The sequence below is a fragment of the Lissotriton vulgaris genome, chromosome 1_1 (assembly GCF_964263255.1).
Source record: "Lissotriton vulgaris chromosome 1_1, aLisVul1.2, whole genome shotgun sequence".
Classification (NCBI taxonomy): domain Eukaryota; kingdom Metazoa; phylum Chordata; class Amphibia; order Caudata; family Salamandridae; genus Lissotriton; species Lissotriton vulgaris.
The window spans coordinates 796,549,923-796,569,877 of NC_141685.1; the positions used below are offsets into that span (position 1 = coordinate 796,549,923).

The window sequence follows — 19,955 nt, forward strand, 5'->3', positions numbered from 1 at the left end:
GAAAAATGTCCCAAATAGGAGGTCCTTTGGCAGACAACCTTCACTGTCCTTCGCTGTCCCTTCAGATTATTTTGAGCCTGGAAACTATGAGCAGACCTCAGATAGTCTCACACAGGCTTCTCCCAGCTATGTAGGGAGAAATGATATCCTGAAGTTAGTATGCAGAGGATGATACATCGTCTCCTTTTGTTGGGTCTCAAATCATAGGGATTGCATTGCGTTTGTTAATTACAGTTGATGAAGAAGGGTTAGAAAAGTGCATGCATACAGTGAATGGTAGACTATTACTGGCCATTTATAGCAAGAAACTCCCAATTGTTTGGGCTAAATTGGGCACAGCACTCCGGAAGAGATGCACTCCCAGAAGCCGCTTTTCACTACTTAGGTCTTTGTCTGTGGCTCGGAGTTCATATGAGACTCTGGCAGCCTCAGCCGAAGCTCCACCTTCTCTTGCATGATAACTGGACTCTCAAAAAATAGAGGGAGGTGACAAGGAATGGCCGAGTTTGCTTTTCACAGTCAAAACAAGGTGCTTGTTACTTTGCACCATATCGATGGAGGCTAGAGCTCCTCATTGATTTTTCAACGAGAATTTACCAACCACCCAATGCTGAAGCCCTTCAAAGCAACCCAGAGCTAGATCTGGATGTCAGAGGCATCGTTGGGACACCTTAGAGTAAAACTTTCTCAGATATTAAACAAGCGGTCTCATGCAACAACTAACAGCCACTGTGGACAGTGGTGATCTTTGAGGTGCTCTGCAGTTGTCAAGATCACTCCAGGAACAATAGGGCCCGCATTGCCTGATGGCTTCCCAGAAAACCAGAAGAAAGAAAATCATGAAGAGAAGAGGAGGAGAATCGATTAAAGATAGGTCCGGGTAGCAGCATTCTTCCGGCTTTCCTTTTGCTACCCTTGGCATTGATTTTGCTATCTTTAGTCTCAGGGTCCATGAACATGGCAACAGGAGCAGGAAGTGAGAAATGCTTTAAGAGGTACGTTTACTTTCTCCAATATTTTCGCTCCTTATCCTTTACCATAGCCCCTGTGTATTGATGAGGGCTTCATTTGTAAAACTATAAGTGTCAGGGCCCTCGTCAGGAGGTAATCGCAGCTTGCACAACCCACTGCCATTGCCGACGCTGCCAATGACAATACCTACAAAACTACTAACCATCACACTCTTACAAGTGAAATCCGACTATTACAGGCCCCGAAAGCTGTAAGAAAGGCTTGGGCGGCAGAGGTTAGTGGTTCTGAATTTATATTAGATTAATAAACAACTGCGGTTCTGCTCATCTCTAATTTTCACAATCAGCGCCTCCATGTGGCAGCTGTCACAAAGTGCCGGTGTTGACAATTAAGTGCTGGTGTCTAGCACCGGAAACCACTGGCTTAAATGAAGCACTGGTAGCGAATAAGAGCTACGGATGAGACAAGCGGTTAACTTTGTGACGTAATCTGGGGTCAAAGGGCCCAGGATTTCACTTTTGGCCCCTTGTCATTTTGGTGAATTGAAGTCATGGAGACTCCGACATTTTCGTGCCGGCACTGCAGGAACAGGGCATGATACACCGGGCTGAACCCAATATAAAAGTTCAAAAGGAAAGGCAGAGCTACTCTGCCCCAGGCGACCAGTTTCAGTAGGTCACATCCTAAGCCACTATGAGTGCAGTCTCCGCAACGTGGCCGGGCTGGAATCCCAGCGGAATAAAGGACGGGCCTTTCCCAAGGTGAACCTACACTTGTCTTGCAAACAAATTGTCCAGCGTGGGCGCATGGATTGTATGCTGTGCAGACTGTATTATATGTTTATTGTATTTAGCATGTCTTTCAGTGGGTTGGTACCGCTTGTGTGGCCCAAACCTCTGTGCATTCCCTGCCCGGTCTGCTTCAAGCCAGGCTTGTACCCATGGTTGGTAGAGCGCATGTTTGTACTGTGATCTATGTACGAAGGGATGGGGACGAAGGTGGTGCTCCAGTCTTGTCACGTGAAATGTACGTTTTCTACAGCACATTACAGCAGAAGCTGTACCAACACCGCATGTCTGTTAATTGGATTTATAGAGGTTTCAATGCGTCCAATATCTGCCTCAACAGTAAGCCTGATATATGTCTCCTCAGTAACGCCCATATCTGTCAGTAAGTCAGATATATAGCTCGTGAATAAATCAAATATCTGACCGGGCATAAATCAGGTATATGTCTCACCAAGGCAGGTATCTGGCTCATCATTAAGTCATGCAGCTCCTCGGAAATGAGGTGGTGGGGGGGGGGGGCGAGGGATGGGAAAAAAATACGTACCCTCATCTTTGCTGAAACACGTCTCTCCTCCATCTTCACTCTGCAGCACCGGAAGCAGCCAGGCTCCCGGACTCTCCCAGCCAATCACGACGTTGCATAAGCAGCGTTGGAGTTGGTTTCAGTGGCCTGTTTGGCCACTCAGGCAGTACATGGGAGCCTGGGCATGTTCTCCACCCGGCTGTGCAACACAGCCCTGTAGAGAACATGCTAAGTGCGCAAGACAGCCGTCATGCGCACTTTGGGAGTGCAAACCACTCCTACTTCTTCTGACGGCGGGGAGCTCAGCCCCACAACTAACATGGTTTGAGTGGCACTTAAAAATAAAATGATAAAAACTTGTGTTTCGAGAGTAAATCAGATATCTGCCAGTAAGTCATGCACCTGTCTTCTCAATAAGTCATGTCTTTGCCTCATCGATGAGCCATGTTTCTGCCTCATCAATAGTCTGGTATCTGCTTCATGAGTAAGTCAGATCCCTATCTCATCTGTAGGTTGGGAATCCACTGCAGCAATAATCCCATATCTGATTAATTAATGAATCAGGTATCTGCCCTGTCATATTATCATGAATACCTGCAGTGCATTCTACAGACATTTAACTTGTCAATCCGCAAGGTTGCTACCATGTCAGTCAGTGAGTCAGGTATCCGACATGTGGATGCTTCAGGTATATACTAAGTAATACGTCAGGTATCTGCCTCATTATAAATCAGATATCAGCCTTGTCAATAAACCTGTTATCTACCTTGACAGTAATGCAGGCATCTTGTTTGTGCATAACTCATTTATCTATCTTCTCAGTTAGCCAGGTAGCTACATTGCTAGTACATCAGGCATCTGCCTCGTTAAGATGTGGGGTATCCGGCGAGCATACTTCGGGTATCTACCTACTCAATAAATCTGCCATGAAATGGCTCCAAGGTGTATAATACATTGATATCCTTCAACACAGACACTTTTGCCAATGACTATCGCCTACAGAGTTCATTCACAGATCAAGATTTGTAAATGGGGTAGATCAACCTTTTTTTTTTAAAGAAAAGTGTTGTATTCAATCAATCTATTAGTTCTGGTGATGGACAAAGGTGGTTGTTGATCACAGCCCCTATGTTATGATCACGCGGGATTACTTAAAAATTATGCGACATTATGCAGAATCACGCCAGAAGAGTAGTTCTGTATTTAGTGATATTTTCTTAGTGCAAAAATGCCCTCATGTCCAAAATGGACGGAAGGATGCATTTTGCGCTAAGAAATAGTGCTAATTGTAACAGATCGCAACTAGCAGTGCATGGATGTGAGGGTGCATTTTGTGCCAGGAAATAGCACTAAATGCAGCAGAACACGAATAGCAGTGCAGGCAGCCACTCACGCTCATTAAATGTGCACCTGGGATAGGATTTTCCCCCCGCGTACTCCTGGCATTTAGCGCTGGTTTCTTAGGGCAAAATGAACCCTCACGTCCAAAATGGACGCGAGGATGCATTTTGTGCTGCGAAAATAGTGCTAAATGCAATAGAACACGAAAAGCAGCATTAGAAGCCACTCAGCCTTGCTAAGTGTGCTATTGTGGTAGGATTCTTTCCTCCAAGTTACTCTTAATTATGCGAGCAGGCGTAATTGTGGTATTATCAGTAATTCTGTGTCAAAGAGTAATGTGGAATTATCAAAATTTCTCTGATTCCTCCAGTGTTAAAACTACTCCCAGATTTAATAAATATTGCATATTACAAGTTAAGCTCTTTAAAATGGAGCATAACATGAAGATTTAGATGCTTTCTCCGCCAAAATCCCCATCCCCCTGCATTTTCCATGGATTGTCCCCAATAAATCTCAGCAGGTTAGAGCTGCCAATAAGTACCTGCTGACAATTGCAGGGGGTGCACTTCATCCCACTTGGTAATAACCTGATGTGGTAAACTCTGCCCAACTCATTATTCTGAAATTGCACAGGGGCCGTAACTTTCCAGCCCAGTTGTAAACAAGGAGAATGTCTAAACACAACAATGATACTACTGAAATCACAAAACCTTGGAACGAAGACCACGCTCCTTCCCCTATAGCAGGGGTCTCCAAACCGGTCCTGGAGGGTCGGATCCTTGCTACATTTTTTGGATATTCCCATTGAGATACATGTAGTAATTTTTAAAATCTGGCATGGATCCGGCCCTCCAGGACCGGTTTGGAGACCCCTGCCCTATAGTGTATCTCTGCTTTTAAATCACATTACTATTTCTGGTGGAAAGTCTACAAAAGGAGGGACAGAGGACCGATAAAGGTCCGGCACACACGCCCCCAGGAATGTAGGTATACACAAAGGTGTGCAGTTCCTATTGCGAAAAAAGGTCGGAGGTAGCTGAGGAATCAAGTCGGGGATCTGGTCCTTCAGGAGCAAGGGCCCTCACTCACCCCAAGGGGTGTCATGCTTCATCATAGGGCAGCTCTTCGTTGGGCTGGCGCTGCAATGCCCAATGGGCTCCGCAGGGGGGTCCTTGCCAGAGTTCTTTTAAGCTGCCGTAGTGAAGTGTGAGATGCTATGTGGAAATGCTGTGAGTGAGTAGAGTGGTGTATTAAAAATGACTTGAGGTATTCACCAATTTCTGGTGGACATCACGGCTTCTATTCTCGTGGGTGCCTGGCCTAGCAAAGAGCATACGCCACCATTCATGTCCCAGGGGCCTTACCTTGATGGCTGCTGTTGCGATCTGTAAATGGTGGAGCCGCCGCAGTGTGCTCTCCCGGTCGATGAAGTAAGAAGCTGCCAACTGGTGTAAGGCCTCCAGGGTCACCAGTGAACTGTTCTTCCCACCCAACTTCCTGCTCAGCCTCTGCTTGTCCACGAAAATGCTGAGCGACTCCTCCCCTGTAGAGAGGCAATGGCTGTGAGTGACTCAAGGTGAGACAGGACTGTTAAAATTTCTGCAAAGCGTTTTTTGCTGTAAAATGAAACTCTGCAAAACTCTTAGGGTTATACTGTCAATCAGATATGCAGTCAGGTATCACCCAATATGACTGAGAGGGAGGAGGAGTGACCCCCCCCTCCACTTCTGTCCAAAGTCCTTCTTGGATACCGAAAAATAACTGCAGACCTGAAACCAAAATGTGTCAAAACTAGTTATTTACTGAATCTGCAAACCATAAGGCGGTATTTAAGTTGTAGTAAACAGAAGTGCAGGGGCTAAAGTTTGTTTAGGAGCCAAAATGTTAATTACCAAGGCTGCCTAGACTCGATTCTACCTCACACCTCCCTACACTTCTTGTCTTTTTTTTCTCTCTTGCAGGTATATGCTTTTTGCATTGTCGCATTTTTATATTTCCCTCCGCCTCCTCCACTTTCTACCTTTCTCCCAGTTGCTCTGGGTCAAAGTCTGACGATGAAAAATAATTGTTGGCCCTCAAAATGGAGCGTTGGAGCCCACCACGTGCAACCTCCAGCACAAATTAAGTACTGACATTACTCTTCCTATTGAAGGCCCCTCGGATCTTCACACATATAAGAACTTTTGAATTCTAGACCAGTCATTTTCCACAAGGTCTTATTTCCATTCCAGCTACCTCACCAAGAAACATGTCCCTCGGACAGGTGGACTCAGAAATGTTTCCCCCCAGTCTTTGAGTGTAATGAAAAGGGGGGGCCGCTCGGCCCCCCCGCCGACATGGCGGTGCGGCGCCCTCCCCCTCCTCTGGCCTCTGGGTGGTGGGGCGTGCCGCCCCCCCACCGATAGGCTGAAGCCGGCCCCGTGACCCGGAAGCGGCTGGTTAGCTTTCAGGTCACGGGGGCGGGCAGACCGGGGGGCGGGCCAACTGGGCCGGCGACCCCCTTGGGCAATGGGCAGTTAAGAGGGCCAGGGAGCGAGCTGGGCGCCCTCTTTGCCCCTGGCTCGCTCCCTGCACACCTCGTTGCCCCCACGTTCGGGGCCGTAATTTTCCCCACCCACCAGCCCCAAAATGCAAGTAGGAGTGAAATAATATGAAATTGTAACATAGGCGTCTTTTCCCCGTTAGGGTGTTATTTGGACATGACTATTTAAACTTCGGCCTTTTTCCCGTTCTAGCTGTGATTTCTTGTGTGCAGTGATGCTTTATATTTACTTAGGCCTTTTTCCCCGTTATATAGTTGTAATTAAAATCTATGATGTATTGCGCTGTGTGCTTAGGCCCTTTTTCCCCTCAGTAGTATTGCATGCCTATGGTGTAGTTGAGTGTAGTTGTCCTTTAGCTAGGTTTTCTTTTTCACTAGGTTCACCGTCGTATTTATTAAGGGTGGTCAGGCGGTAAGGTCATGATCGGTGAGCAGCAATTTAAGGTCCTAAGGGGGGCGTCACCATCCACGGAGGGGGTGGCCCAGGGGGAGGGGCCACTGGTCCCTTCTAGAACTTCAGGGGCAGGTATATCCGCTAGCTGCTAAAAATGCGGGGGAGGGAGTCACGCTTTCCTTAGGCCAGTAGCCACCCTGTACATACACCATGACGTCAGCTTATGACGCAGAGTGTAAGGGCCCTCCTTATTGGTTAAATGGAGTTCACAATGCCGACGGGGTAGGCGGTCCCCTGTCGCGCATGCGCACCTGTAGGTAAGGGCGTGGTTAATAGGACTTGACACCGGTTAGCGACCTTGCCGTCGGGCTAGAAATGTTAGAATGCAAATTTCAGGCAGGATGTTAGATTCGGATAGGAAACACGCTGTATTAGACTTTTGTTAAGGTTAGCCTTGGATACTTGTCTTTAATACTGTCAATCTAATGTCTGAAAATGTTGTATTCTAACATGTGAATGTCATTTTTGATATGCATAAATTTTATTATTTTATATAATAAATACGGCCGGGGGGTCCCTGACCCCCCGCCTTCCAAAGACAACTTGCCTATGTAATTCTTCAAGGTTGGTGTGGGTAGCTGGGAGGGGCGGGTAGCCAGTCACGGACCATGTGATGTCAGCCATGAAGAGATGTACTTTACAGTACCAACCTACATCTCAGCATTAGTTGTCAAAGGTGACAGCCAGTATAGAACTATAGGTATGAACAAGGCATTCAGTGACAGTAACTAAAACTGCTAGATGGGGTTTGAAAAGGAGTATTTTTAAGACCTTGAAAAATCCTAAGAGGTTGGCTTTCGTCCCAAGTACTTCAGTAGCTTGTTTCATATTCATGGGGCTTGGCAGCAGAATGCCTGTTTCAGCATCTTTGACCCTTTTATTTTTGGACTCTTCAGCAGGAAGCAGGATTTCCCCCGATGTTTCTCTTACCTCATAAGGTTTGTTTTTCAAATAGCTGGGAAGGTGTATTAAACAATGGGTTTAGAGCGGTGCCATTTTGATCTGTTCCTGTGTTAGGAGTGGAGTAATGAGTGTGAACCTCACCACTGGGTAGGGCGATCTGTGACTAGGTGCCTTCCGACGTGGCTATATTGCAATGCATGTCTGTCTCTTCGGATATGTGATATTTGCAGGTTGTCGGTGTGCATGCATGCTTGCTGGGTGCTTTCTGTGCTTGCCAGGAGTCTGTGTGTGATGGGATAGACCTGTGTGGTGACTGTCTTTAAGTACGCATAGTTTATGCGCGTCTTTTTTAGGTGCACTGGCTGTGCTTGTCTTTGCAGAAGGTTGTGGGACACCTGCATATCTCTGTAAGCGCCTGGTATGTGTATTTTTCTTTTTTTAATTTACGTTGCTTATTTTTATTGACTGCCGCTAGATATGCTTATTTGCTTGTGTACAGGATTATTGTGGTGATACACAAACGGCTCAATCACAAAGGCATTTTTAGCCCTAAACTTATGAATATGGCTGGAGTTTGTGTGGTAGGTGTTAACAAAATATACATAGCACCTCTAAGTTCATTTAAACCAGTGTACACTACCACTTCATAAATGAATTACGCAGGTTTATATCCCACGCTGAAGGTGGGTAGTAGGTGTTTCAAAGTGTGGTTATTCTTATGAGTTTGTAACACAGCCCGCAAATTCCTCACAGATCCTTCCCAGCGCTAGAAATTAAGATTTACTTCTGCAAATTGCTAGAGAAATTCCCTTTCCATTGTGGGAAGAGGAATGGATTACCCTTAAACTCTAAACTACTTAATTATTTTCCCAATTTCTTTCTTATTTATTCCGCAGATAACAAACCAGCAAAGTTCAATCTGTTACCACCTTTAAAGATTCAATAACTGATCAATGGATTGCGACCACAATTCAGTCAAAAAGCATTGATACATACCATTCTGAATCGCAGTTATTAGTGAATGTCCCTTTCATGTCTCATCTTATTTGCGAGTCAGAATAAGGCGAGGCCGGCACAGGTAAGCGCGGTGGGGAGGGGCAGGGAGTGGAGGTGTAAGTTGACAGACGACGGAACAGGGTATATTTATTTATATTATTTTCCCTATTCTGTCGTCCGTCGACGCCTTGCAAACCCGTCTGCACGACAGCGCTTACCTGTGCTGGCCGCACCTGGTCAGATTGGATCGCAAAACCCATTTAGTGGGTCAGAAAGGCTTTTCTGACTCGCAAAAAGGGTTTAGTACATTGTACATGAAATGTTCGCTTTCAAAAACCCTATCACTCTGAGAACTCCAGGGTTTGCAAACACAAATGTAGTTAGTAGATCTAGGCCCCAGTGCGTATGGGGAATTCAGTTCAAATTGAAATAAGTGTTTATATGGCAATGTGCAAGAAATCTACTGTTTTCTGAGTTATCAACATCTGAATAGCATATCCAGAGCTGTTCTGTTATAGTGGCAAATAACATAATTCTTGCATATTCCAACTACAAGGAATTCACACTCAGGAGGTAGAACCTTCTTGCTTTCACCAGCAGGGCTGTTGAACTCTCCTTTCCACCTGAGGTCTCAACCAACCCTCTTTTATAGTATTCTGTAAACATCTAAACATCTGGCTGCTCACGTCATAGTCAGTCTTTTATCTTTTATTTGGAAACAATAAGCACTGGTGCTACAGCGTCAAGATCCTTTGTCGATCGGGCACTTTTTACAATTGTAGTAAAAAATAGGAAAATATAGATTTACTATTTTTAACTCCACATCTATGTATTCTCAAAGTACATAATGCCGAGTTATGGATAGAAAATCTACACATACTTACTGGTAGATATGTGTCCTCAATATTATGGTGTAATGATCTTCCCTACTCAATATTCAGCACACACACCACTTTTTACAACTAAATTATCAAAAAAATTACAACATAACACATTTATAAATGGGTGATATAGGGATGGCCCATGTGTTGCATCCACCAATGACTTACCTCCAAGTGTGGCGGAGAGCAGGAAGTGAGTACCATATTTCTTTATGAGGGTCTCAGTAATTTGTTCAATCGTGGGCCTCCGTCCCAGGAGGCGGATGTTGCGCACAAACTCTGGTGCCAGAGGCAAAGGCAACCCAAAGATATCCTTCCGCTCCAGGACCAGGTTGTTCACCCTCCAGCGGCCAAACTCCCTGGAAGGAGAGCAAGGAAAGGTGGTTTAAGGAGTCCATCAGTGACACAGGAAGACTAGGCTAGTTTTAGTTGATTTCATGTGAAGTCACTTCCTGTAAAATAAACATGAAAGGGGAAAAAAGAGGGACCAAATGCAATATAACACTATTTCTGCTACTATTCCTATTTTATAAAGTTTCCACTGCTGGTGAAGGAGGACGAGAGAACCCGTTCTCCAGCAAAAAAGGGACACCTTTCCAACTGCTGGGGGTCTCTGCCCTTCCTACTTATTGGGCGTGTACCTCAATTTAATTATTTAATCCAATACCATCAATTTCTTCAAAAAAAATAATATTTTGATTTATTTTATAGAGCAAGTTAATCCACATCACCGTTGATACAGAGTCACCGCAAGGGCGATGTACATAGAAGCGAATAAGCCAATTACAAAGCAAATAGCAGGAATAACCTAATAAATTCCATCTGTTTGTGGGAATCCTTGGTCCTGTATCAGTTGGTTTGTTGAATGCTCCACGAGTGTATTGCCAGAAGTGTCATTTGCGACTCGTGCAGGTAGGCATGGTGGGGCTGGGGTGGGGGGTGGAAGTGACCAACGGCAGGATAGTGAAATTCAAATAAATAAATAAAACCACTTACCTTATGCGTGCGGCATCGTTGACTCAGTGATGTGGCGTTTACAAGGTAAGTGGCTTTATTTATTTAATTTTCACTATTCTGTCATTTGTCACATCCACCCCCGCCCCGCCCCACCGCGCTTACCTGCACGAGCCGCAACTGGGAAGTGTTAGTTTGCAGCACTTGTTTAGATGCATGGCAACCTCCAAAAATGTGTTCTCAAAGTTGTACCCCATGAGAGTATGTCTGTCACACCTCCCAGATTTTTTTAAAGGAAAATCAACAGTGGAAGATTCGCAAGAGAAAAGCACCTAGTCAAATATTCTCCAAGAGATATCTTTCTTTTAATCCCACCCTCTAGTACATAGGGCAGTCTGTGTGCACACTTCAAAAACACCCACTGTTACAATGTCGGTTCAAAACATGAACTATGAAAGGATTTGAAAAAAAGGTCAAGGTGCACCAATTAAACGTTTTTGAAAAACTGTTAACTCTAATAAAACAAACAGTAATGATCACTTCAAATTTTTCTTTAGTTCTTGAAAGTTCTTTATTCAATTCAGTAGGTAAAAACTATACACAGGATCTACAGCCGACGCGTTTCGTCCTCAAGGGACTTCTTCAGGGCAAGTTGGTCACTAGCGATGATGTCCCTGGATCTTCTCCCGTTGTAAAGGGAATGCGTAAGTATAACCATCTAGTTATGTTATGGGACACGTGGCATCACGTCTTTCAAACACCTGTACGTTTGGGGTTCTGTCTCAATAGATCAAAAATTGTTGATAGATGTCTATTCAAGATTCAACTACAATCGATTTACACCCATAATATAAGGTGTTTCCACATTGTATGTTCAAGCCACATCCAAGATTGATAGTATTCCAATAGCAATGGAACCAGAGTAGAAGGGTGAAGGGGACCTCCGTTTAAAGTCTACTAATATCTTCTTATTGTTGACGGAATATGTGATAGTTCTATTAACAAGAAACTCTTAAAGCAATTTTGTCACAGCATCCCCTGGTTCCAGCGTGGCTTCGTGAGACAGCGCGAAAAAACGGCGTCCTCCTCCGTCAAATACCGGCACCTCCCAGATTTTGTTGTGTTTAGCAGGGCATCCCCTTGCTATGTATATCTTCTTTCCCTTGAGTACACAATGGTCCATGCCCCTATGCCACTCCTGGAGAGTGGGAGCATCCTGGAGATCTGCCTGATGCTGCATAATCAAATGCCCTCATGTGTGTCCCCGACCACACATCTCCCAGTTTCGAGAGCTCTACGTTATGCCAACCTCTAAAGCCGCCACATACCCTGCCTGCACTAGCCAGCCAGCCCCCAGTCCCCAGCAGCGGTTCCTGCATGGGTATCTTGAACCAGTGCATGTAGTGGAGGGCTGAAGGGGCGTTTTTAGCAAAACGAAAAATACTATTGTCAAAATATGTGTGCAATATTAACATGCAGACTTAAATGCGCAAAATGTGTTTAAAAATGTGCACAATTATAATAGTTAGCCATACTTATTTCTGCTAGGCCGAAAAAGGTTTAAAGCAGCATTGCTTAGCAAGTAGTTTCAAAAAGATGTGCTGAAGCATGCATAAATGGCTTATTATTGACATTTAAATGATCATGTTTTTAGTACTGAATAAAAGTTTCACTAAGGGTGGGCGGAAAATCCGTTACGCTCGCGGATTTTGCGGATTTTCGGTAAATTTGCGATCCGCGAACAATCGCGAATTTACCGAAAATCCGCAAATTCGCACGCAGCAGATTTTTTTTTCTTGGTGATACAATTTTGCGGCGTGCGGTGTAAGTTCGCAATTGCGAACATGTAGGTGCGGCGGGCAGCAACAATCTCACACTCGCGAAATTAAAAAATGTGCAATTCTGCACAAGAAATCCACTAGCAAGCAGCATAGACCTTCTGAAAATGATGATTTTTATCAGAATAACTCCTCAGGTTGACATTTGCCTGCCCTTTTTTGGATTTGAGGCCTTTTGACTTTCTTTGGATCACTTTTGGATTAGAAATAAACTTTCACAAGTAAGTTTGTTTGGGGCATTACATTTGCTGTTCTGCAGAAAAACGAGTTTTGCTAAACTGAAAGCACTCAGCAGCAGGTGCAAAAGTTCAAATTCATCATTAGTAACCATTCCCTGTAGTGCTTCCTGACTGGGGCCCCTCCAGAGTTCAGTTGCTAGTTGCAACAATTGTATGACCCTGCTCTGACCCTGGATCATAGAATAGCTACAAGTAGGCCACAAAGGTCCTGGAAAAAAAATTGCACTGCAACAGAAAGCAAATTACAGATAAGGAAGCAGGTGCCAGACTGGAATTTTAAAACAGTGACACATTAATAAATCAACCCCAAATTAATTCATGTCAGTTAAAGCAGGGCAGGTGTGCTTGCTTTACAACATAGTCGCAACCGTTGCGTGCCGACAAGTAAGTTCGCAATCGCGAACTGGTACAAAATCCTCGCGAACTGGCAGAAACCCTTGCAAACACAAAAAAAAAATCCGCAAATTCGCGAGAATTCGCGGATTGCGAGTTCGCAAATTCGTAAAATTCGCAAATGCCAGATTCGCAAAATTCGCCCATGCTTAAGTTTCACATAACTGCAAAATGTTGCTACCAATACAAAGATGGTTGGTCATACTTGTTTAGAATGTATCAGTTTGGTAGAATTATGAAGAAGAATTACACATAAATCAAACTTGATCTCTTTTAACATACTGATTTTACTACCAAGGGATGATGTTGTGTTAATAATTTTCTCTTGATACTGCAGATGTTTCTATTTCTGCAAAGCTCATAGTTGGCTAACATGCAGTTTGCTTTAATAGAAGGTTAAATATGTAGTCTCACTCGTGAGTAAGATGTCCTAAATGGGAAAATGCCTCAAGTGTAGTTTAGAATGAAATAACACAGTTTCATGCTTAGATTACTGTCTGTTGACCATTGTATTTGTGTGAGAAGAAGAGGAGTGATCCTGTTCCCTGGAGAACACCAAAAGCGGATTGGATGAGAGGAGGGGAAGATGCAACATGAACTGTAACATATTTTTCAACTGTGTATAATAATGCATGTTCCTAGAGTAGACCACCATGCTTTTACCCCACTTGCTAGACCATTTTCCAGACCTTATTTTCGGTTTGCGGTTTCTACTGCTACCACACTTTCACCCTCCCATATTCCCCTTTGCTTTGAGACTCTACTGAGTTTTGTGAACCTCTCTATAGCGAAGTTCTTCTTTTGTTGATTGATTATTGACTACTGGATTTGAGCTTTATGTTTGATCTCATACTCACAACCTTGAAATCTTTATGGGCTCCTTCCGACACCTTTCGGCCCATTCTTAGAATAGGGATTCTTCTGTTATGGAAAACGCTTAATGCATTTTGTTATAAGTTCAAATTAACCATTTTTTTAATCAATTTCTGGTAACGATTAAAACTAATATCAATAAAACCTATGATTTTGATTAAGGATGATTTAATAAATCTTTAACAATAAAACCCTAGAAACTTTCTATTAACTCTCATTGTTGACTGAACTCAACGTAAAGATTGTGATTTCTATTTTTGTGATGATTTACTGCTGATCTTCTCAAATCCAACATCCAAGGTCCATGCAACCTCAACATTGAACAGAAAGCGGGGATCGGCCCTGTGTGAGATAGTTAACTGAGTTAATTTAAATGGATTCCCTCTCTAGCAGGGTGCTGTGCCATGCCCTCAGGATTGCTCTCTTGTCCTCAGGCAGGGATGGCAAGCGGGCAGAGTAGAAGATGTGTAGCCCCTAAGCCACCATCATGTGTGCATTATGTGCTTTTTGAAGAATATTCTGGGTTGCTGACTGGCCCAGGTACAAGATCTGTATGAACCGGTCTCATCTTAAAGGCTGATAAGGATATTTCAAATGGGTATTTCTGGAGTACATACATCCAGAGATGTAGCGCTAAGCTTTATTTAAAATGCCCAGAATGGATAGGGGGAGGGAAGGCCACTTTTTGAGGTCCTGGTGGGTCATTTTTATAAGTTGATCTGAGCTCTGTTCCCAATAGGAGGATTGGTCCAGAGAGACGTGCATACCTAGGTATTTAAACCTGTTGTGGCAGACTGCAGCTGTGACAGCTTGCCCCAGTTGCTAATCTCACCCCAAGTGGAACAACCCCAACTTGGCCCAGTTTACAGCCAGGCCCAAGACCATGCCATATAACTCCAGTATTTTCATTTTCATCATATGGTCCCATGTTTCTGCCAGGTTATTGAACATGGCCCTTTTCTCGGGGGATTTCTCTGAAACTTTAAGCATCCTGTTTTTTTGCAACTCTCTTTTTATGACCTTAGGACTCTTGGCACTTTCCCACTGTACTGCAGTGGAAAAGTGCATACACCCTTCCTACACATGCCAGAATAGGGTGCGTACTTGATTGGTTTAGGTGTCGCACTTGAGAGTACCCTGAAAAAGATACATCACGTACCCAGGGAGGGTACTGCACTGGCTAGTAGTGGTTTGCTGCACTGATTGTGCCACCCACCGGAACAGCCTGTCAAACATGTCTCATGCTGAGGTTGGCCTTTCTCACTCAGGAGCCATCTTTGAGGGAGACTTTCACTACCGCCAGAGCAGCCCTAGAGTAAATCTTGAGAGATGGAGCTTGGGTTAGGCGAGTGGCCGGGTAGGTACACCTGCGTGTTCACTCCCTGGGTAGGGACAAACCCTCATGTGGGTGTTCCCTACCTAGGATGTCCACTCTCTCCATGGACACCTCCAAGGTGTGGCTGATTCTCTTATTGTGGTCTTGGGGCCTGGGATACTTTCCCACTGTAAATGTAGTGTAAAAGTGTGTGCGCCCTTCATACGTACGTTAGGAAGTGGGGCTTACCTGTGGATTCTAAACATAGGTCAGGTCTGCATGTGTGTGGACTAGCACCTACGATGTATTAAAACATGTGGCCGGCCTGCCACTACAAGCTGGTTTGCGTACTCAGGAAGGAGGTGTTAAGCATATGAAAGTCTATAATAATCTGGCGCATCTTTCTGCTGTCACCATTCGGCCGTCAATGTCGCATACTGTGATGATGACCACTTGGCCATGCTCCTTGGCTGTCAGTCAGTTCTACAATTTGCCCACCTTGTCCTCGGCCTCATATAGCCCTCCACGAGAGGCCATCCAGGGGCTTCTTTTTTCCCACTGAGATATTATTTAGTTGGGACCTGGCCAGTTTTGTCTTGTCCACAAGGTTAGTTTAGCAAAAGTTATGTATCTTGAAGTCAAGATGCCGTATCCTTGTTTCAAGTGAGACCATATCTGCCTCTGTGCCTATTTCAAGCCCTGACATGGAACATAGCTAGTCCGCTTATAATCGCTGTGAATGCACCACAGGGGCATACAGCTGAGCCTACTGAGTTAGTGTTCAGTGTAAACAATTCTTGTGCATCCTAACAGTAGGTCCTCTATTAGTTCACTATCTGTTAACCACCAGGCTCTATAGGTTAAGGATGAGCTCCTTGCTCCAGTATAGCTGGAGGAGAACCAGGAAAGGGTCAGGGGTTCCCCCCACGCCGAGTCCACCCCGCCACGTCTTGAATATTGGTTGTGGGGAGAACATAATAGTCAATATGGGAGAAATAACAGTGCATCTCACTCTTCCCCTCATGCCACCAGCTCCAAAGTCTACAAGTCTAATACAATCACTTTCAAAGTATGGGTGCCATATTTAAAGTGCTGGCATTGTTCAGAAAGGAGTGCCATTCCAAATGTAATTATCCCATTCATTCTTGTCAGTTCCACATGATTCTAGATTGAACTGGGGCAGTGTACATAGGTCTGGTATGTCCATAAGATGAGGTAAGGGGTTCACCTTATGGCGCTCAACAGGGTTAGCAAAGAGAAGATCCACTGAAATTATGTGATTTGGCAGCCATGGTATTTTCTGCATAATGATGGATTTGCCACAATTGTCTCATTATTCATCATCTGCTGAATAATTCGCAGATTTTAATAAAAAAAATGTTTCTAGCTCAAATGGATAAAATGTTACTTAAAACAGGCACCACCTGTTGCAGCTCAGTGGAATGCCCTTCAGAAAAGTTGGATGGTCACCCACCTTAAGTCGCTTGTTTCTGTATTTGGGCATTAAACTGGTTCGAATGAGGTGAAACTCATGCCCAGACAATGTTAACATGTACACGACAACATAATGAACAATAATACCACAAAATGTGTCAAATTATGCTGCAAAATTTGCCTTTTCTTTCTGAATAATTTAGTCAACACTGTTGCACATAATTTGATCCTCCCCTGTCGCATAATTCCTGTGGTCCGGGCAACAAGCAGTATATTGCAGCTGGAAACGGTAAAACTGGGTGGAGTGGTGGGGAAGCAGAAGGATGGCCAATACTCCACTCAGTGTTCCTGTATAGAGGTAAATACAAGTTTACTCGAGTGGACACAGTAGGGGCAGTCCTGACACCCGAATGATGATGCTTAATGTTATAGAGTTACTTATTGGCTTCTCGAGTTCAAGTCTCCCTTTTCACAAACTTGATTTTGTTTTAGTCACCAGCAATTTGCATACCATGAGTTGTAGGCAAGACATTTCAAGATTTTTTTTTATATAGTACTTGGGCAGACAAGGTATTGCACCATAAATGTATGTTTGTTCTACCCAATTCATTTATAAAAACTTCGACCAAGCTCAATAAACATTCATTAAATATTGAGCATATGAAAAATCGTATTTGCGATGTAAGGCGATGCAGGCGGAATTATTATGACCAGCTCCAGTTTGGAGTTTCTGATGTTGTTGACCAGAAGCATGCTTCGGGAAAACAAATAAAAAATTCTCAAAAGCTTGGATCATCATATTACAGTGCGGGCCCTTTCTGTATATTGAAAAGTTTTCCATCTTCCAGTGCTCACTCCCAAAGTGAGTTCTCCTCCCACAAACTGAGAAGCAATTTTTAAATGTCATTATTCAACAAGAGCTGTAAAATGTTTTGTGTTTTCCCAGTTTTTAATTAAGATAAGCCTGGGACAACCAGTGAATTTCAGAACAGTAAGTCAGCTCAGCAGAATACGGTACTTAGGGCCTGATTTAGAGTTTGACGGACAAGGTACTCCATTGCATATGTGAAGGATATCCCGTCTCCCACATTAAAAGCAGTGGTTACAGTGGGCAGGATCCGAGGGGCATGCCCATACTTTTATCATTTAAGGAAAACCGGTCCCCTGGTTTTTTTGTGAAAAGACAACAGTCCCTGGACGGTTAATTCTGACAGTCGAAATGCTCTAGCAGAAGTGTAAGGAAGGGAGTCTCTCCTTTGCTGTAAACCCAAGTGAGGGGCCGACAGCTAAACAAACCTTCTTGCCAGGGTGCCTGTTCACCTGAAAGAAATGCAAATGTGTGCAACTGGTCAGTTTGCAAATGTAAATGGTGTTTGGAAGCCATTATTGGCTTTAATTAATTAAATCACTTGAAGCTTCCTGATGGCCTAAATGTATTCTTTTTGAGTGGTACTGCAATGGAGACACCAGCTGAGCGATGAAGTGTGTTCTTTTAAAAGAACAATTATAAAAAATTGCACTACGTACAGTACGGCTATTACAATAAATCTATATTTTGGAAGCACTTTTTAATCCTAAACATTTTTGCACATTCTGTATCACCCTATCTTATACTGTGTCTAATGTAAGTTTAAAATAATGACTTACATATAATGCTTTCTGTCACAGTCACAAGTCACTATTCTCAACTGCACCAACCAGGATTCAGTTCTGTGGCTCTGTTGTTACACACACAGACCTCTGCAGTGCATTAACTAATGTACAATAATGCATTTCCCAATGATTAAACTAACCTGCATTTATTTTTATTTAAGCTGTGCGTTACTTTGTATGTAGTTACCTGAAGGAGAAAGACTGAAAAAAGTTACAGAATATTTTGTTTTTTTTACCAAAACCGTTGACCCTGCCTCATGCTCACTCATCCTGCCCCACTGCATGCAGCAGCACGTTTCACAAACATTTCTAATGCACTTTGACCTCTTATTACAAGTTCCATAGGATATAATGGACTTGAAATATGGTGGACGGTACATACGTCTGTCTGTGACGGAGTAATCTGGTCCTCCAAACTCTAATTACACAACAAATGCGCTCTTCTGCTCTAGTCCACTGCAGGCACAGGCTCCCAGACTCGGTAAGAGAACTGGGAATTAAGGAAAAAACTGCACCACTGTTGAAATACCATCTATTGTGTCGAAATAGAAGTTGCTATGTCCAGACACGTGATTCCCACACGGGCCTTAAGGGAAATAGGCAACCTACCACCCAGGAAAGCTAATTGTAATAGTTGGACAGCACCCTACAGGCTCCCAGACTCCCCTGCAGCCGCAGCTGTGATGCATGAGAACGGCGTCAGAATACGCCTGAGCTCCCTGAATTTGTACTCGCAGTTAAATTGAGAGCCTGTGCCTACGGTCTCCAACCCGGCCACGCAGATCGGGTTTGAGACTGCTTCAGTGCATACTACTCTCATCCCGCTGGCCCCTAGGGTGACCAACCGTCCGTAAATTTCACGGACAGTCCGTAATTTCGGCCGCCTGTCCGTTGTCCGTGAAGGATTCTTTAACGGACGTCATATGTCCGTAATTTTAACCGGGCACGGTCGTACATCCCTAAAGCAGGCACAGCTTCCACTCACCTCCCTTCTTGACTTGACATGAAGCATTTAGGGCTGTTTGCATCTGAATAGATGCCCCTGCTCTTGAAGCTGCAGCCCCACCCCTCACACCTCCAACCCTTGATGAGCTGTTAAGAGGTGCTTGCGGGTGGCTGAGAGAGAGGGGCTGCAGCTTCAGGAGCAGGGGCATCTATTGAGAAGATATCCAAATACGACCATGGATAAGCCCCAAGGCCCCACTTCAAGTGATAACAACAAAAAAGTCGTCACAAATTGTGGGAGTTGCATCTGCTAAAAACTCAGAAGCGGGGAATGCCAGTAATGCGGAACTTCTGAGTTCAACAACTGCTGCAAGCATCACTGACAACAGTATGGACCAAGGGCTCGGCGTTGCCACCCAGTTAAATAAAACTTCAGATAATCTTCTGGATGAATTCCAAAAAACTGAGTCCGCTCTCAAACAAATAGGGCGCACCAGTCTTGATGATAAAAGGAACCACACAGACAAGTCTGAGCAAATGAATAGATATGAACTAAGTAACAAGAGACCCCTTTGGGCCGTACTCAAAGATACGAACAAAAATCAAAAAAAGGTCCCCTCCATTCGTGTCACATTACCAAGCACCAACGCAACCACAGGGAAAAGCATCACCATACTGACTGACCATCAAACCCCGGGAAAAAGTGACCAAAAGAGTCATAGGCAAATAAGAATAAAGGCTGATAGTCATATGGAAGACCAACCGAAACTCACAATACACACTGGCATTAACAGCACTCAAGTATCAAAAGAGATTGTAAATATGGAAAGAACAGATCCTTGTCCTGCACTAGTGATTACATCCAGTGGGCACCACCGAGAACAGGCAGGATCTAACAGACTAGGCCGTGA

At 44.1% G+C, this 19,955-nt stretch overlaps 1 protein-coding gene across 1 annotated transcript in view; it reads right to left on the minus strand.

The window, feature by feature from the left end:
• The window catches only part of BRINP2 (BMP/retinoic acid inducible neural specific 2), a 222,705-nt gene that overhangs the window by 59,921 nt on the left and 142,829 nt on the right, over window positions 1-19,955 (minus strand). The window contains exons 3-4 of the mRNA XM_086956543.1: window positions 9,569-9,759; window positions 4,989-5,167 (exon numbers count right to left, since the gene is read on the minus strand). Coding sequence (XP_086812669.1) covers window positions 4,989-5,167; window positions 9,569-9,759 — 370 coding nt within the window. The remainder of the gene's footprint in view (window positions 1-4,988; window positions 5,168-9,568; window positions 9,760-19,955) is intronic.